This window comes from Erythrolamprus reginae, chromosome Z (assembly GCF_031021105.1).
Source record: "Erythrolamprus reginae isolate rEryReg1 chromosome Z, rEryReg1.hap1, whole genome shotgun sequence".
NCBI classification, from domain to species: domain Eukaryota; kingdom Metazoa; phylum Chordata; class Lepidosauria; order Squamata; family Dipsadidae; genus Erythrolamprus; species Erythrolamprus reginae.
Genome location: NC_091963.1, coordinates 78,508,122 through 78,523,727, shown reverse-complemented (window position 1 = coordinate 78,523,727; position 15,606 = coordinate 78,508,122). Strand labels below are relative to the sequence as shown.

At 42.2% G+C, this 15,606-nt stretch overlaps 1 protein-coding gene across 3 annotated transcripts in view; it reads left to right on the top strand.

Annotated features, from left to right (window-relative positions):
• Window positions 1-9,390: 9,390 nt before the first annotated feature.
• LIMD1 (LIM domain containing 1) overlaps window positions 9,391-15,606 on the top strand; it is a 56,211-nt gene continuing 49,995 nt past the window's right edge. Inside the window, exons 1-2 of one of the 3 annotated variants that reach the window (XM_070727042.1) lie at window positions 9,391-9,583; window positions 10,730-12,079. In XM_070727042.1, the coding sequence (XP_070583143.1) occupies window positions 10,759-12,079 (1,321 nt within the window). In that variant the 5' untranslated portion in view covers window positions 9,391-9,583; window positions 10,730-10,758. Of the gene's footprint in view, window positions 9,584-10,364; window positions 12,080-15,606 lie in introns of those variants that run through there. The other 2 variants (XM_070727043.1, XR_011556788.1) reach the window with 2 other exon arrangements.

Genomic DNA, 15,606 nt, shown 5'->3' with positions numbered 1-15,606 from the left:
TGGGCGTCCTCCTCGATCCACAGCTCACATTAGAGAAACATCTTTCAGCTGTGGTGAGGGGGGGCATTTGCCCAGGTTCGCCTGGTGCACCAGTTGCGGTCCTATTTGGACCGAGACTCACTGCTCACAGTCACTCATGCCCTCATCACCTCGAGGCTCGACTACTGTAACGCTCTCTACATGGTTACCTTTGAATAGTGTTCGGAAACTTCAGATCATGCAGAATGCACAATACTCCAGTCTGTGCAGTCAAAGCAAGCCTGTAGCTTTAACTTTGCTTCTTCAGTCCAAATCCTCACTGGTTTAATTGTTGGTTTTGTGGCTTTAAATTTTTGTTTGTAAGCAGGTACTAGGTGAATCATGCAATGATCAGAGTGGCCCACAGCATTTTTTACTGTTGTGTAGCAATGGTCTTAGATATTATTGTCTCTGGTGGGAAGGTATTTTGGTAGCTCATCTCTTAGGTTTGCCTGTTTAAATCTCCCAAAATAATGGCCAGTGAATCAGGTATTTGGCTTCAGCCTCTGTAATCTGATTAGCTAGAGTTCTTAGCGCCTTTTTTACATATGCTTGTCGAGGGACGTAAACCGCAGATATTAAGAAAGAATTAATCTCTCTAGGGGAATAAAAAGGTTTGCAGTTAATAATTAAAGACTCCAAGTTTTTTTTTTAAATAAAGTTTATTCATTAACAAAGGGTAAGTGGGGGGAGGAGGAGGGGGTACATAAATTCAAAAGGGGTAAGGGTATTTATTACATGGTATTGCATTTCAAAATATATATCTTACATTGTAACAAAAATTCAGTGTTCACATTTGTATCTTATTACTATCAATAATTCATTTATCTATCTTATCATGTTAATTAGGACCTATAAGAATAATAAATGATAGTAAGGATAGTAAAAGGCATATTTGTAGAAAAGTAAGTAGAAAAGTAGGATTAAGATTGTATAAAGTCTTTAGGAAAAGAGAAGTATAAGGAGTAAAAAAGTTAAATAAATAAGGGAGGGTGGAAGGGAAGATCTGCCCGAGTAGCAGAAGTTATCAGGAGATACGACAAGATATATTGATATATTATTGGGTGTATCAGTAATGTATCAATAATGAAAAAAGAAAAAAAAAGAGGAAAAAGAAACTAAAATATATTTATATCTAGGTAGTAAATATTGAAAGAGAAAAAAGGTATAGCTTGGTTAATATGAAATAAAATTAATAATTAAATTGTGAAATTATAGTGGAAATCATTGTTTAATTAAGTTTAAAAAACAGGTAAAAGAGTAATGTTGTCAGAATCAGTTTCTGATCAAATTTTTATTTTTATTTATTTATTTATTTATTTTAAGTATCGGTATTGAAATTGTTTTATTAATCAACGGTATTTTGAATTCAAAACGTTGAAAGATAAGAGAAATTTATTAGTTTATAAAATTTATAAAACTTAGATATTTTTTGCGGTGGTCCATTTGTACCAATTGTCCCATATATTACAGAAATCAGAGTCTTTTTTATTATGAATCTCCATTGTAATTTTGGACATCTCCGCACATTCCATAATCTTAGAAATGATTGTTAATATTGGAGGGGTTTTTTCTTGTTTCCAGTACTGTGCCTATGAGATTCTTGCAGCCGTTATAATCTGTAAGATAAGATATTTTTCTGGTTGGGTAAGTTTCTGCCTAAATATACCCAATAAGTAGGTTTCAGGTTTAAAAAGTAAGTTAATTGAGGTGACTTTGTCTATCAAGTTTTTAATAATTTTCCAAAATTTTTGAGCATAGGTGCAGGTCCACCATGTGTGGTAATAAGTTCCTGGTTTTAATTTGCATTTCCAGCAGTTGGCAGGGAAATTTGGAAACATTTTTGATAATCTTGCTGGAGGAAGATGCCATCGGTAGAACATCTTCAATTGGTTCTCTTTGTAGGAAATTGCTGTGGTCATTTTGTAATTTGTTGTCCATGTTTTTTCCCAATCTACTAAATTGATCGTGTAGCCAAAATTTTGGGCTCCAAGTTTTCATCATAGAATTTTTGTATAATGGTGATGTCCTGAGACCAGCTTTTGTTGATATAAAATAAAATAGTTCAATCCAAATTTATTAGATCAATTCTCCAGATGCCACTTTGCATTTCAAATGCACTTCCACACCTAGAAACAGTATTGATAAAAGTCAAAGCAAGAATCTTTATAGCATCTCTAAATATGTGGTTAAAGCTTAATGTTTTTCCGTAAGGTCTTGCTCCGTTTATCCTTCACAACAATTTTTTCCTCATGGATCAAGGCTGTTGAGTCCAATCTTGACGAATTAGGCTTCTCCCCAGCTTCACTACTGAAGATGGACTATGATTTAGCAAGACAAACCTTGTGACAAAGGATGGAGGACATCGAGAGGCAGGCAGACTTAAGGAAAGTTCTGCTGTTTCTGGCACCAGATGCCACTAGATGTATTGTAGCTCCTGCCAGCTATCTTAGACATCTGCAATCAGCAAACTACTGAAAAGCATTTGCTCTTAAAGGGTGCCATGCGCTCCCATCGGCTGTTTTGTATGGCAAGTATAAAAGAATATACAGTGATCCCTCGGTTAGCGCGGGGGTTACGTTCCAAGACCTCCCGCGCTAACCGATTTCCGCGTTATACTGGATGCGGAAGTAAAAAACCTTCTGCGCATGCGCGCCCTGGCCGCACATGCGCAGAAGGTGGAGCGACGCAAATTCGGAGGCTGGCAATGCAATGGTGATTTTTCCGGGCTCCTTGCCGCTACCCCCCGCCCGCCCGATTCGCCCCGCTCACCGGCTTTCTTGGGGCAGGGCCAGCGCTGGCGGCAATGGCAAACCTCCCTCCTTCCCTTCTCTCCTTCCTCTCACCGGCTTTCTTTGGGGCAGGGCCAGCGCTGGCGGCAATGGCAAACCTCCCTCCTTCCCTTCTCTCCTTCCTCTCACCGGCTTTCTTTGGGGCAGGGGCAGCGCTGGCGGCAATGGCAAACCTCCCTCCTTCCCTTCTCTCCTTCCTCTCACCGGCTTTCTTTGGGGCAGGGCCAGCGCTGGCGGCAATGGCAAACCTCCCTCCCTCCTTCTCTTCTCTCCCTCCCTCCCTCCTTCCCTCCCTCCTTCCCTCCTTCTCTCCCTCCCTCCTTCCCTCCCTCCCTTCTCTCCCTCCCTCCTTCCCTCCTTCTCTCCCTCCCTCCTTCCCTCCCTCCCTTCTCTCCCTCCCTCCTTCCCTCCTTCTCTCCCTCCCTCCTTCCCTCCTTCTCTCCCTCCCTTCTCTCCCTCCCTCCTTCCTTCCCTCCTTCCCTCCTTCTCTCCCTCCCTTCTCTCCCTCCCTCCTTCCCTCCTTCTCTCCCTCCCTTCTCTCCCTCCCTCCTTCCTTCCCTCCTTCTCTTCTCTCCCTCCCTTCTCTCCCTCCCTCCTTCCCTCCTTCTCTTCTCTCCCTCCCTCCTCTCCCTCCCTCCCTTCTCTCCCTCCTTTCTCAAAAAGCACTTAAACTGTAACTGTACTGTTACTGTACTGTGTAATGACAGAATAAAACCCCCCAGCCCTCACCTGTGTTTGAATTTCATTCATTCACTCAGTCATTCATTCATTCATTCTTCTGTACAGACTGTGTGCCACTCAGTCCCAACACTTTTAACCCATAAATTACCATTTCCCATCCCCTTAATTACCATTACCTACTGTACACATTGAATAAGACTCTTAAGTTATGAACAATAACATATTTATTTACATTTTTTGGGGTGGGGTGGGGTGGGGGTTAGCATAACTGGGATACAGTAACTAGGGATCTTCTTCTATCACCATTTCTACAATGGACGCTGCAGGTGATGGTGTGACAGACCTCTTGGTTTTTGTGACAAACATGGTCATGGGCAGTTGTTGGCGCCGTTTTTTTTCTGGGCTAACATGGATCTGTATGGTGCAAAGATGTTGTCAAGGGAGGCGTTAAACTGTATAGAGCGAGTCATGTTGGGATCCCAAAGTTCCACCATGCGTTGTACATTTGAAGTGGCTCTGTTCAGTTCTGCAAGCCGCTCAAGCGTTAGGCCAACATCTTCTTCTTCCTCAGCTTGTTCAGCTTCCGCTTCCTCCTCTTCTTCACTCGCTGACCTGGTCAGCTCCTCCAGATCTTTGTCTGTCAGCGGTAGGCCATGCTCATCAAGCAAACCATTGACTTCCTCTGCTGTCATGTCAACGAAGCCTTCTCCACCCAGTGCCTGTGCCAGCTTCACAGAGTTCTGGACTGCAGCATCTTGGATTTCTTCGGGAGCAAATCCCTTGTAATCATGCACCACTTCTGGCCACAATTTCCTCCAGCAGGCATTCATTGTCTGTGTCTTCATATCTGTCAAGGCATTCTGAATGTTCTTCAGACAAGATGCAATTGTGTACTGACGCCAGTAGGCCTTCAATGTGAAGTTGTCATCAGCATCCATTGCTTCCACGATGCTTCCAAGAGAATTGCGCGTGTACAGTGCCTTAAATGCACGGATAATACCTTGATCCATCGGCTGGATAAGCGATGTGGTGTTTGGTGGCAAGAATTCAACTTGCACCCCATCATGTTCATGGTCCAGGTGATCATGGCCGCCAGCATTGTCCATTAGGAGAAGCACTTTGAAATCCAGTCCTTTGCCAGCCAAATAATCCTTCACCTGTGGGATGAAGCACTGATGAAACCAGTCCCGCGTGAGGGGTTTTGTAATCCATGCTTTAGCATTATGCATCCAGTACACTGGCAATGCATTCTTATTTCTGTTCTTGAGGGCTCTTGGATTTTGTGACTTATAAATTAGCCCTGGCTTCAGCAAAAAGCCTGCTGCATTCCCACACATGATCAAAGTCACTCGATCTTTCATGGCCTTAAAGCCAGGGGCTTTGGCTTCATCTTGCATCAAGAAAGTCCTTGAAGGCATCCTCTTCCAGAACAGGCCTGTTTCGTCCATGTTGAACACCTGTTCTGGAAGGTAGCCCCCTTCTGCAATTAGCTCTTTAAACGTGCGCTGGACAAAGTTTTCTGCTGCACCTGTATCTGCTGAGGCAGCTTCTCCGTGCAATGACACACTCTTCAGGCCATAGCGCCGTTGAAATTTCTCAAACCACCCTTTGCTTGCTGTGAATGTGGCTGGGGCTGAGGCTGAGGCTGAGGCTGCAGAATGACAGGAAAGGGAGAGAGAAGTGACTTGAATGAAAGCATAAAGAGTAAATGCCCACCTCCTTCCCTCCTTCCTTCCTTCCTTCCCTCTCTTCTCTCCCTCCCTCCTTCCTTCCCTCTCTTCTCTCCCTCCCTCCCTCCTTCCTTCTCTTCTCTCCCTCCCTCCTTCCCTCCCTCCCTCCCTCTCTTCTCTCCCTCCTTCCCTCCTTCCTTCTCTTCTCTCCCTCCCTCCCTCTCTTCTCTCCCTCCCTCCTTCCTTCCCTCTCTTCTCTCCCTCCCTCCTTCCTTCTCTTCTCTCCCTCCCTCCTTCCCTCCTTCCTTCTCTTCTCTCCCTCCCTCCCTTCTCTCCCTCCCTCCTTCCTTCCCTCTCTTCTCTCCCTCCCTCCCTCCTTCCTTCTCTTCTCTCCCTCCCTCCTTCCCTCCTTCCTTCTCTTCTCTCCCTCCCTCCCTCTCTTCTCTCCCTCCCTCCTTCCCTCCTTCCCTCCCTCCTTCCCTGCTCCTTCCTTAAAAAACACTTAAATACAGTATCTAATGACAGAATAAAAAACCCCAGCCCTTACCTGCGTTTCCCTCATCTGCATCGCCTTCTTCTGTGTCTTCAAGACGGTTGTACAATTGTTGTGCTTTGGTTCTGATAGTGTTGGTATCCAAAGCAATGCTCTTTTTGCGGCAGTCTTGTACCCACAGGGACAAAGCAGCTTCCATCTTCATGAGCCGTTTGTTTCTAGGCGTCACCATTCTTTTTGCAGCCTTGTTGAAGGCCATCAGGGAACTTTGCCTTATCTTTTTCTCGTCGTCACAAATGGTTCGCACACTCGATTCGTTGATCCCATACTGCCGACCAACATCTGCATAAGAGCGTCCCCCTTTCAGCATGTCCAAAATGTCGATTTTCTCTTTAATTGTGAGTATCCTCCTGGTCTTTTTAGCGTCGCCGCCAGCACTCCGAGCACAACGTTTAGGAGGCATCTTGCAACAAGTCTGAACAAGTTCCAAAAGTTCAGTTGCAAAGCTTTTTTTTGCGTTTGCAACGATTGGTTGAGATTTTGGCCAATCAGCAATCAGCATGACGTCATCGGGCGGGAAAAACCGTGGTATAGCAAAAAAAACGCGAACGTATTTTTTAATTAATATTTTTTGAAAAACCGCGTTGCAGCGTTTCGCGTTAATCGAGATCGCGTAAATCGAGGGACGACTGTAGTTCACTGAAAGACTGTCCTTGCAGCTCAGGTGAGCTAGAGACTGTGGGACACATTCTCTTTTTATACATAGATTAGATTTATTAGATTTATTGGATTTATATGCCGCCCCTCTCCGCAAACTCGGGGCGGCTAGATTAGGAAAAAACATATTCTGCCATTAGTTGCAAGCAATGTTCCCTCTAATTTATTTTTCGGTGTGGGCGGAAAAGTATAGTGTCTGAGCGGCAGTCCCTTTGGGACTGGGTGGCATAGAAGTATAAATAAATAAATAAATAAATAAATAAATAAATAAGAAAAAAAATCCCTTCTTTTTTATTAAAAGAAATTAATAATAAAACAAAACCAAAATCTATTACTATTATTACTATCTTCTCCTCTTTTTCCATCTCTGTCTCCCCCCCCCCTTGTGTGTGTGTGTATGTGAACTCTTGAACCATTTCCAATAACAGGCGAGGGCTATTGGAAATGGTTCAAGAGTTCACACACACACACACACACACACACACGTGCACACACACACACACACACACACAAGACACACACACACGAGGCTGGTTTTTCCCCCTCTGTTATTATTTGGGTGCTTTTTATCATATGCTTTAAATCAAGAGTCATTTTGCTCTTTCTCTCCCCCCCTCTTGCTCTCTCTCTTTTTCTCACTTTCTCTTTCCCTCTCTTTCTATCTCGCTCTGTCTGTTGCTCTCTCTCTCTTTCTCTCTCTCTCATTCTTTCTCTCTCTATTGCTTTCTTTCTCTCATTCTTTCTATCTCTCCTGCTTTCTTTCTCTATCTTGTTCTCTCTCTTGCTATCTCTCTCCCCCCCTCTTTCTCTCTCTTTCTCACTTACTTTCTCTCTCCCTCTCTCTTTCCATCTTGCTCTGTCTGTTGCTCTCTCTCTGTCAGCGAGGGGGCTGCGAGAGCGTTTTCTCCGAGCGCTTTGGGAACGCCTGCCCTGCCTATACTGCAACCCTGTTGCTGAAAGCTCGGGATGAAAGTGCTCCCAGCGAAGAGGCTGCGAGAGGGGCGGGGCGGGCATTCCCGAAGTGCGCGGAGAAAACCCTCTCGCATCCCCCTGGCTGGGAGCGTGGATGAGGAGGAGGAGAAGCTGCAGCCATCATCGCCGTGGGTGAAGTTGCGCCCCAAGGCGGAAGGCGGAGAAAGCCGGAGAGGGGACAGATCGGGCGGGCAGGAGGCAGTGGCGAGAGGCCAGGGGCGCGAGCTGGCCGGAGGCACTGTGGGGAGGCGGGGGTGGCTGCGGCTCCCTTTCCTTCCACCCATGTCTACTGCTGGCGCCACCCCGCCCCTGCTCCTCCGCGGGCTGGGAGGGGAATGGGGAGCGCGCGTGGCGCCTCCGCACTTTCATCACTCCCTGCCCCCAACTCCAACGCCCGGCTCCTTGCGCGCCCTTGGAAAAGGGTGCGCAGCAGGTATTTTGGGGTGCGCGCATGTGCGTGCACGCAGCTTGCAGGGAACAGTGGTTGCAAGGTATCCTGCCCACTCAGACACTGCCTATCTCCAGTGGCTGCTTAAGGATGAACAGGCCATAAATACAGCTCAGGTTCTGTGCAGCAGCAGCAGCAGCAGGAATTCATCGCAAATAGGTGTCTTCACCATATACATATAGCAGGGTGCCCAGTAAATCTGGAAAACAGGGAAATCAGTGAATTATCAGGGAATTTGTGGGAAAAAAACAGAATAAATCCGGGGGGGAAACCAAACTATATTAAAATGTTTAAAAGTCAGGAAAAATCATGTAACAACTTGCTTCCTCAGCTAGCAATATTTCTTCATGGCTTAGCCATTTGGTATGATGTCTTCTATGACCGGGCCATAAATGGATCACAAGTTACAGGGAAATGTCAGGGAAATATCAGGGGATTTCAAAATGCTTTCCCCTGGACACCCTGATATACATAGACATAGACATAGACATAGACACAGACACACAGACACACACACCATCTGTGGCCAGCCTTTAAGTGCCTAATCCATCTTAACTAATTTATATGACAAATGTGGCAACCTTGTTTATTCCTTTCTCTAACAGTATTAATATTGTTTCCTGATAGCTTATTTGACCCCTATGACAATCATTAAGTGTTGTACCTCATGATTCTTGACAAATGTATATTTTCTTTTATGTACAGAGAGCATATGCACCCAAGACAAATTTCTTGTATGTCCATACATACTTGGTCAATATTCCATTCCATTCTATTCTGTTCTATTCTATCCCTGCCTTAATCACTACATTAGACTGGATCTTATTAATCCTATTAAATTTAATAGAGCTCAATACAGTGGAGTTCATCCCTAATACACAACCTTATATCACCTCTTGTCTTATGGCTAAGGGCGGCAATTAATAAACAGAGGCCATGGCAGCAGTGGCTATGGAATGGGATGGAGAACATGGCACATAGTTGTAGTGCTACTTCTGAAAATATTTAAGTTTATATTTCAACTCTAAAGAAGAAGTGGGCCCTGTTTTCTAGTTGTGAACTTTAAAGACAGAAAAGGAGACAGTGGAAGAATTGCATAGGGTCGTAAAGCTGTAACTTGCTCACTTTTGCTTTGCTACAGTAGAGTTGTTTTACGGAAGTATTAGGGCCTCGGTAAAAATGCATCTGTCAGAACTCAGTGAAAAATCTCTTATCAAGCGCTGTATTCAAACGAACATGTATTGTGCGTCTGTCCCGCCTGAGACAAGAATCTGGTTGTCCAGATGACAGCTCCTACAATTTCAGCTCGGCACTGAAACATTCAAGTAGAAAAAGTCTGCTGCCTGTTCTTGCCTCTAACGACTGATTGACACAGCGTAGAGAAAAGAGGATTGTTTCCTCCCCTCGCAACGCCGCCCCCCACCCATCTATATTGCCAGCGAATGCTGACACATCTCGCTGTTTCAACCACGTTGCAAACTCCTCCTCCAGTATTGGATATCCAGTATACGGGTATTGGAAGAAGGGGAGTTGTGGAAAGAAAAGGAAGAGGAGGTGGTGCCCGAAGCGCCTCAGCGGCCCACAGCTCTAAGCTTGAATAGGGAAAGCGCGAAGAAAGTAAAGCAAATCCAAACCGCGGGGCGGAGAGAATATCCAGCCGCCAGGCCACGGGCTTTTTGAGCGAATCCTGACCTCAAGGTACAACAGCACTCCTCAAAGTGCCACGGTGTTAAGAAAGCAAAGCAAACGATTCATATCCCACGAGGCGCAGGTAGAACTAGCACTGGATTAAGTAAGTATGTGACTGAGAGCGTGCTTACAATGGTGTCTGTGAAAACAAGCCGGCCTCTTTATTTCAGAGGAAGCGTCCATAAGACTGGGCCGATGAGCATTTGGCTTCGGTTTTTTTCGTACGCAGTGGAGTATCCCGGGTTAGCCCGCGAGAACACGGTTCTTTTCACCCCGCAGCACGGAAACTGCAAAAATTGGGGCTAGAGAAATCTTCACATTTACCTCTAAATGGCAGCAAATGGATATAGAAACTATAATTCTGTAGTACCAACCAGTATCCGAATGTTTGTATTATAGATTGAGCAGGACTAGCAAACATGGCTATTTGACACGGGGCAAAATTTCTTGCTTTGGAGGGTCATTTTAAGCAGTGATTGAATCTTGAAGAAGTTAAAAAGGAAATTTGGAGAGATTTTGGAGAGAAAAAAATAGATAATTTTTTCAAGTATAAGGTGGGCGGTGAAAGTCAAGAGTTCGAATAGCAAATATTTCCTCTAGCTAGGGAAAAGATCTGAACGGGCCTCCTTCCGCCTCTGTATAAATTGTTATTTTTTGGACGCTTGTCTTTCTTCACCTAATTTGGAGGCTTTTCCAGTATATTCCGTCACAATATAAATGTTTTCTTTCAGCCTATAAATGTTAGAGGTGCCCCAAACAAAATTCACTGAGATAATGTTGGCTTCAAGGTTAATATTAAATTAGGGTGTAATCGTTTTTCTGATGACAAAGAGTGTGTTGGCTTAGATTTATTGCTAAATTAATCTTATCTCTTTTAATTTTAGTAGTTTCACTGAAATAATACTAGTCAGAATTGAAGAAATGTTTGTTGCAGCCATAGATTGCGTCACAAACTGAAATTTAAAGAACTTGGACCTTAAATTTCTTCTGGAGTAACCCAGATTTAAAGGCTCCAGTGGATAATCTAAGAAATATACTGCTGTTTGAAAAAAAACCCTGAAGTGTGAAGTTTTCCTTCTCTGTTTTTCTCATAAGAAATAGCAAAGAATTTTAATAACTATGGAGTTTGTTGTTGAGTTTAACATAACAGGTTAATTTTAATATTGAAAATATTGAAAATATTCGTTTTTCTACTATTGTTTGAATGAACAAATATTTAAAATGGATAAATATGATGACCTTGGTTTAGAGGCAAGTAAATTTATAGAAGACCTCAATATGTATGAAGCTTCCAAAGATGGCCTCTTTCGCGTAGACAAGGCTCTGGGGAATAACCCAGAATTTGAAGAAACCAGAAGAGTTTTTGCTACAAAAATGGCTAAAATTTACTTCCAGAAACAACAAGAACATGAGGAATTGATAAAAGGAGCCACAGTGGATTTGAATGGTGGATTTAATTTTGGTGGTCCACTTCCAAGTTATTCTGTAGTCAAAGACATCACAGGAACAAATAAATTGCATCCACTAAAAAATGTTGCTAAGCCCCCTTTGGCTACATCATCAACAGTATGTGCAGATCGTCAGCTCTCTTTTCCAAGCCAGCCTCTATGTCACGGTGATGGAGAGCAAACAAAAATATATCAAGATGACTATGGATATAGCAACAGTTTACAGGGTCCAGATATTTCTGGAGGACCAAATAGCTACAGACCAGGTCAGATGAACCCAGGTGGTTCTAAGGCCGTGCTTCCTTCCCTATCATGGAATGAACACAGCAATGGTGATAATCAAGCAGGTGTTCAAAGAAGGAAAAGTGCTGGTAAGCTTAGTAGCCAGAAATCAAATATCAGCTCTTATTTTTGGCCAAACAGTCAAGATGACCCATTGAACCCTAGAAAATCTCATGCAAATCTTCATCTATGCCAACAATCCCAAAGCCCTTACAAATTTTCGGAAAGTGGGCATGGAAGTCAGGAAAGTGGAAAAGAAGGCTCTGGACTTAGTAGGAGCTGTTTCCAAAACCTTTCTCATGACAGTATCCCGTTGTCTTCTTCAGTTGGGGTTGGTGATGAATCAGCCATGAGATATTCACAGCAGAAATCTTCATCGTATTCTATTTCATCAATACATTTTTCTCAGATTCTTTCAAATCGATCCACTAATTTTCATCCAAATAGAAGCAGTGATGACAACCCCTCAAGGTGCAGTGATAGTACTCAACCTTCAATTCTTTCAAGTACAGATTATCAGCAGCACAATATTCATCCATACACTTCAGATCATTTTGTAGTTCATGGTCAAAATCACAGGCTTAATTCTGCTGGTTCTGCTCTGAGTCTTGAGCAGAATTCTATCACTGCAACATCTCATGGACCAATGATTTCTGATGTTCCCAAATCTCCTTTTAAGGAGAGTGTCACTGTTCAGCAGCATAACTCTGGTCCCCAAGAAATGTCTGGTTCTGTAAAAATAAAATTACCCTGTCAGATGCTCCTTTCACAGCAAGACCACGGGCCTTCTACTGCTGAATTAAAATTAGAAGCTCTTACTCAGCGCCTGGAGCAGGAGATGGATGCATGTCCCAAGGCTGACTACTTTGGTAAGTATTTTTGTTATAGCATAATGTACATCTTTTAAAATAGCATGTTTAATAATAAAGGTTATAATATTTGTACCTATGGACATATTTTTTCATGTATTTTTCTTTATCATTGATCATTGCTTTAACTAATATTTTTAAAATTATACATTTTCAATGCTATTATTTTAATGTAATAACTTAAGTAGATAATTATAAGTTAGAGGGAAAAAATGAAGTGAAACCCTTTTTTAATATAACTTTATGTAGCCCTGGTTTTTCTTTAAAACCATTTTTATGGAGCAATAAATTAAAAGTTAATAATTGAGTATTTATTCCCCAAATATTTGAGATTTTGGTGGGTAGCATAAATAATATTGGCCACAATTTTTAGTTATTTTGAAGTGCATGCGAAAAAGATGAGAGTTGCACTTGACTGTACAGTTGTGCAAAGCATTTAAAAGAGTTGCTTTACCAAACACTTTAGCAAAGCAAACTACTTTTGCTGAGGGAATTACACCCTTTAAAGATTTGTGTAGCTGCTTTGAAGATCCTTTCTACTTGTTTTCATGTAAAGTAGTACCTCTACTTAAGAACTTAATTCGTTATGTGACCAGGTTCTTAAGTAGAAAAGTTTGTAAGTAGAAGCAATTTTTCCCATAGGAATCAATATAAAAGCAAATAATGCGTGCAAATCCATTAGGAAATAAATAAAAGCTCGGAATTTCCGTGGGAGGAGGAGGAGGAAAAAGAGGAGGAGGACAGTCGCTGCCAAAGGAAGAAAGTGATCTGAGGAGAATAAAAAAAATTCAAAAGTTTAAGGCTTAAAAAAAAAAAGAGCGACTCTGAGGCAGCAAGGAGGAGCATGCACCTCCCAAACACCCGGCGCAAGTCTGCCTCCCATACAAAGGTGGCTGCTGCTGCTGCTACCTGCTGCCTCTTCCTTTCCATGCTGAAGGGCTCCCCTCTCCTCTTGTTCACTCACTTTGTAGCTGCTGCCTTTCCTTCGCTGTGTTGACACCTTAGTTTGGCTGAAGCCAAGTTGGTCTGACTGGGCGAAGTGTCCCCTTTTGCCTTTCCACGCCCAGACACCCCGGGAAGTAACCTCGTGCTGGGTATATGGGAGACACGTGAGCTAGTCACCACAGCGAAGTGGTTTATTCCCTCTCCAAGTGCCCAGGGAAAGGAAAATGCTCCCTTCGCTCTGGGTTGCCCAGAGGACTGGCAGAGGTTTATTCCCACTCCAAGCATCCAGAGAAAGGAAAATGCTTTGTTCATTCTGGACTACCAAAACCTCCTTAAGCGCCACCGAAAGGTTCCTCTGGCAGCCCAGTAAAATGCCAGTAAAATGCCCGAGATGGCAGGGATTAAAGGGGGAATGGCAGGTAACTGGCTGGGCCTTCGTGCCACTCTCAAATTTCCTGGGAAATTTTTCTGGGCTTGGGTTCTTAAGTAGAAAATGTTCTTGAGAAGAGGTGTTCTTAGGTAGAGGTACCACTTTATCTCTCTACATATTTAAATAGCACTTCCTGATATGACAACAAAGGAATGCAATACAGTCATGGACTTCTTTCAGAGAAGCAATGCCAATTTTCCAAAGGATGCTAGGCCTTATGATGCTTAAAGGATAAATTATTTGCTTATAGTAATACAGTTTGCAAAATATCTGTTTCAAATTCTTTGCAACAATCAAGTGCAACTCTCATCTTTTTACCATTCACTTTTTCCCACTCACTTCAAAAATAACTTAAGACTGTGGGCAATATTATTATTTATATTATCTGCCAAATTCTCAAACATTTTGGATATAAACACTCAAATATTAACTTTTAATTAATTAACTTGATGGTATTCTATTCTGGTTTTAGATTGTTTTTGTTTGCAACTGTCAATAGCTTTGCCAGCTGATCAAGGAATAGTTGTAAGTAAAATTGACTTTCAATCCCTATCTGTTGGACTGCACTGAATGTTGTTGGGATGAAGTGCCAAGTCTTTTATTTTAGGAGGAACAGTTGATGCTTCGGTTCCTCGTCTGTGTAAATGATAGCAGTGCAGTGGGTCAATTGAGGGCATATTCTGTACAGTTAGTGGTACAAGTTGAGAATTACATGTTGATTGAGCATGCACATATTGCTTCATAATGGTTTTGTTTGGTATTTTAGTAACTACGTATAGTCCTCCCTTTATGACCACAATTCAGCCCAAAATTTCCATTGCTAAGCAATAGGTATTAAGTCCTCAAAGAGGGGCATCATAGAAATCCAATCAATCAATCAATCAATCAGTTAATTTTGCCCCATTTTACAGCCTATTTTGCTACAGTTGTTAAGTGAATCACCACACTGGATTAAGTTAGCAACACAGTTACATGAATCTGGATTCTCCATTGACTTCATTAGAAGATCATGAAAAGTGATCCCACGACCCCAGGACACTGCAACCATAATAATTACATATTTGTTGTGAAGTGACTGAATTTTGATTGCATGACCATGGGGATGGATGTTGCAACGATTATAAGTTAAAAATTGTCATGAGTCACTTTGTTCAGAGTTGTCGTAACTTTGAATGGTCACTAAATAAATGCTTATATGTCAAAGACTGGTGTCCTCTATTTTAAATGTTATTAGTAAATAAACGGTAATACAGTACTGTATAGTGAAATGTGTGAAGCATGCTGTTTGTCAATTAGGGGTGTTACATGAATCTTTCCCTGTTGTTCCACAACCTTTGATCACATGTACTAATCTGTAAGTTAGAAACATAGAAACATAAACTGACGGCAGAAAAAGACCTCATGGTCCATCTAGTCTGTCTTTATACCATTTCCTGTATTTTATCTTAGGATGGATATATGTTTATCCCAGGCATGTTTAAATTCAGTTACTGTGGATTTACCAACCACGTCTGCTGGAAGTTTGTTCCAAGGATCTACTACTCTTTCAGTAAAATAATATTTTCTCATGTTGCTTTTGATCTTTCCCCCAACTAACTTCAGATTGTGTCCCCTTGTTCTTATGTTCACTTTCCTATTAAAAACAATTCCCTCCTGAACCTTATTTAACCCTTTAACACATTTAAATGTTTCGATCATGTCCCCCTTTTCCTTCTGTCCTCCAGACTATATAGATTGAATTCATTAGGTTTTTCCTGATACATTTTATGCTTAAGACCTTCCACCATTCTTGTAGCCTGTCTTTAGACCTGTTCAATTTTGTACATGTCTTTTTGTAGGTGAAGTCATTTAATAGAACTTTGGAAGAATATTAATATTAAATACAATTTCTTGCTTTAAACATTAGTTTATATTTAGCAATAGCAATAACACTTAGATTTATATACAGTGCTTTATAGCCCTGTCTAAATGGTTTACAGAGTCAGTATATTGCCCCCAACAATTTAGGTCCTCATTTTATTGAGTTCAGAATGATAGCTGAATCAACCTTAAGCCTGGTGAGATTTGAATTGCTAAATTGAAGTCTGCTGTCCTGCATTCTAACCACTGCATCACTGAGGCTCATTACTGATGGGTTTGATTGTGGTTTTCA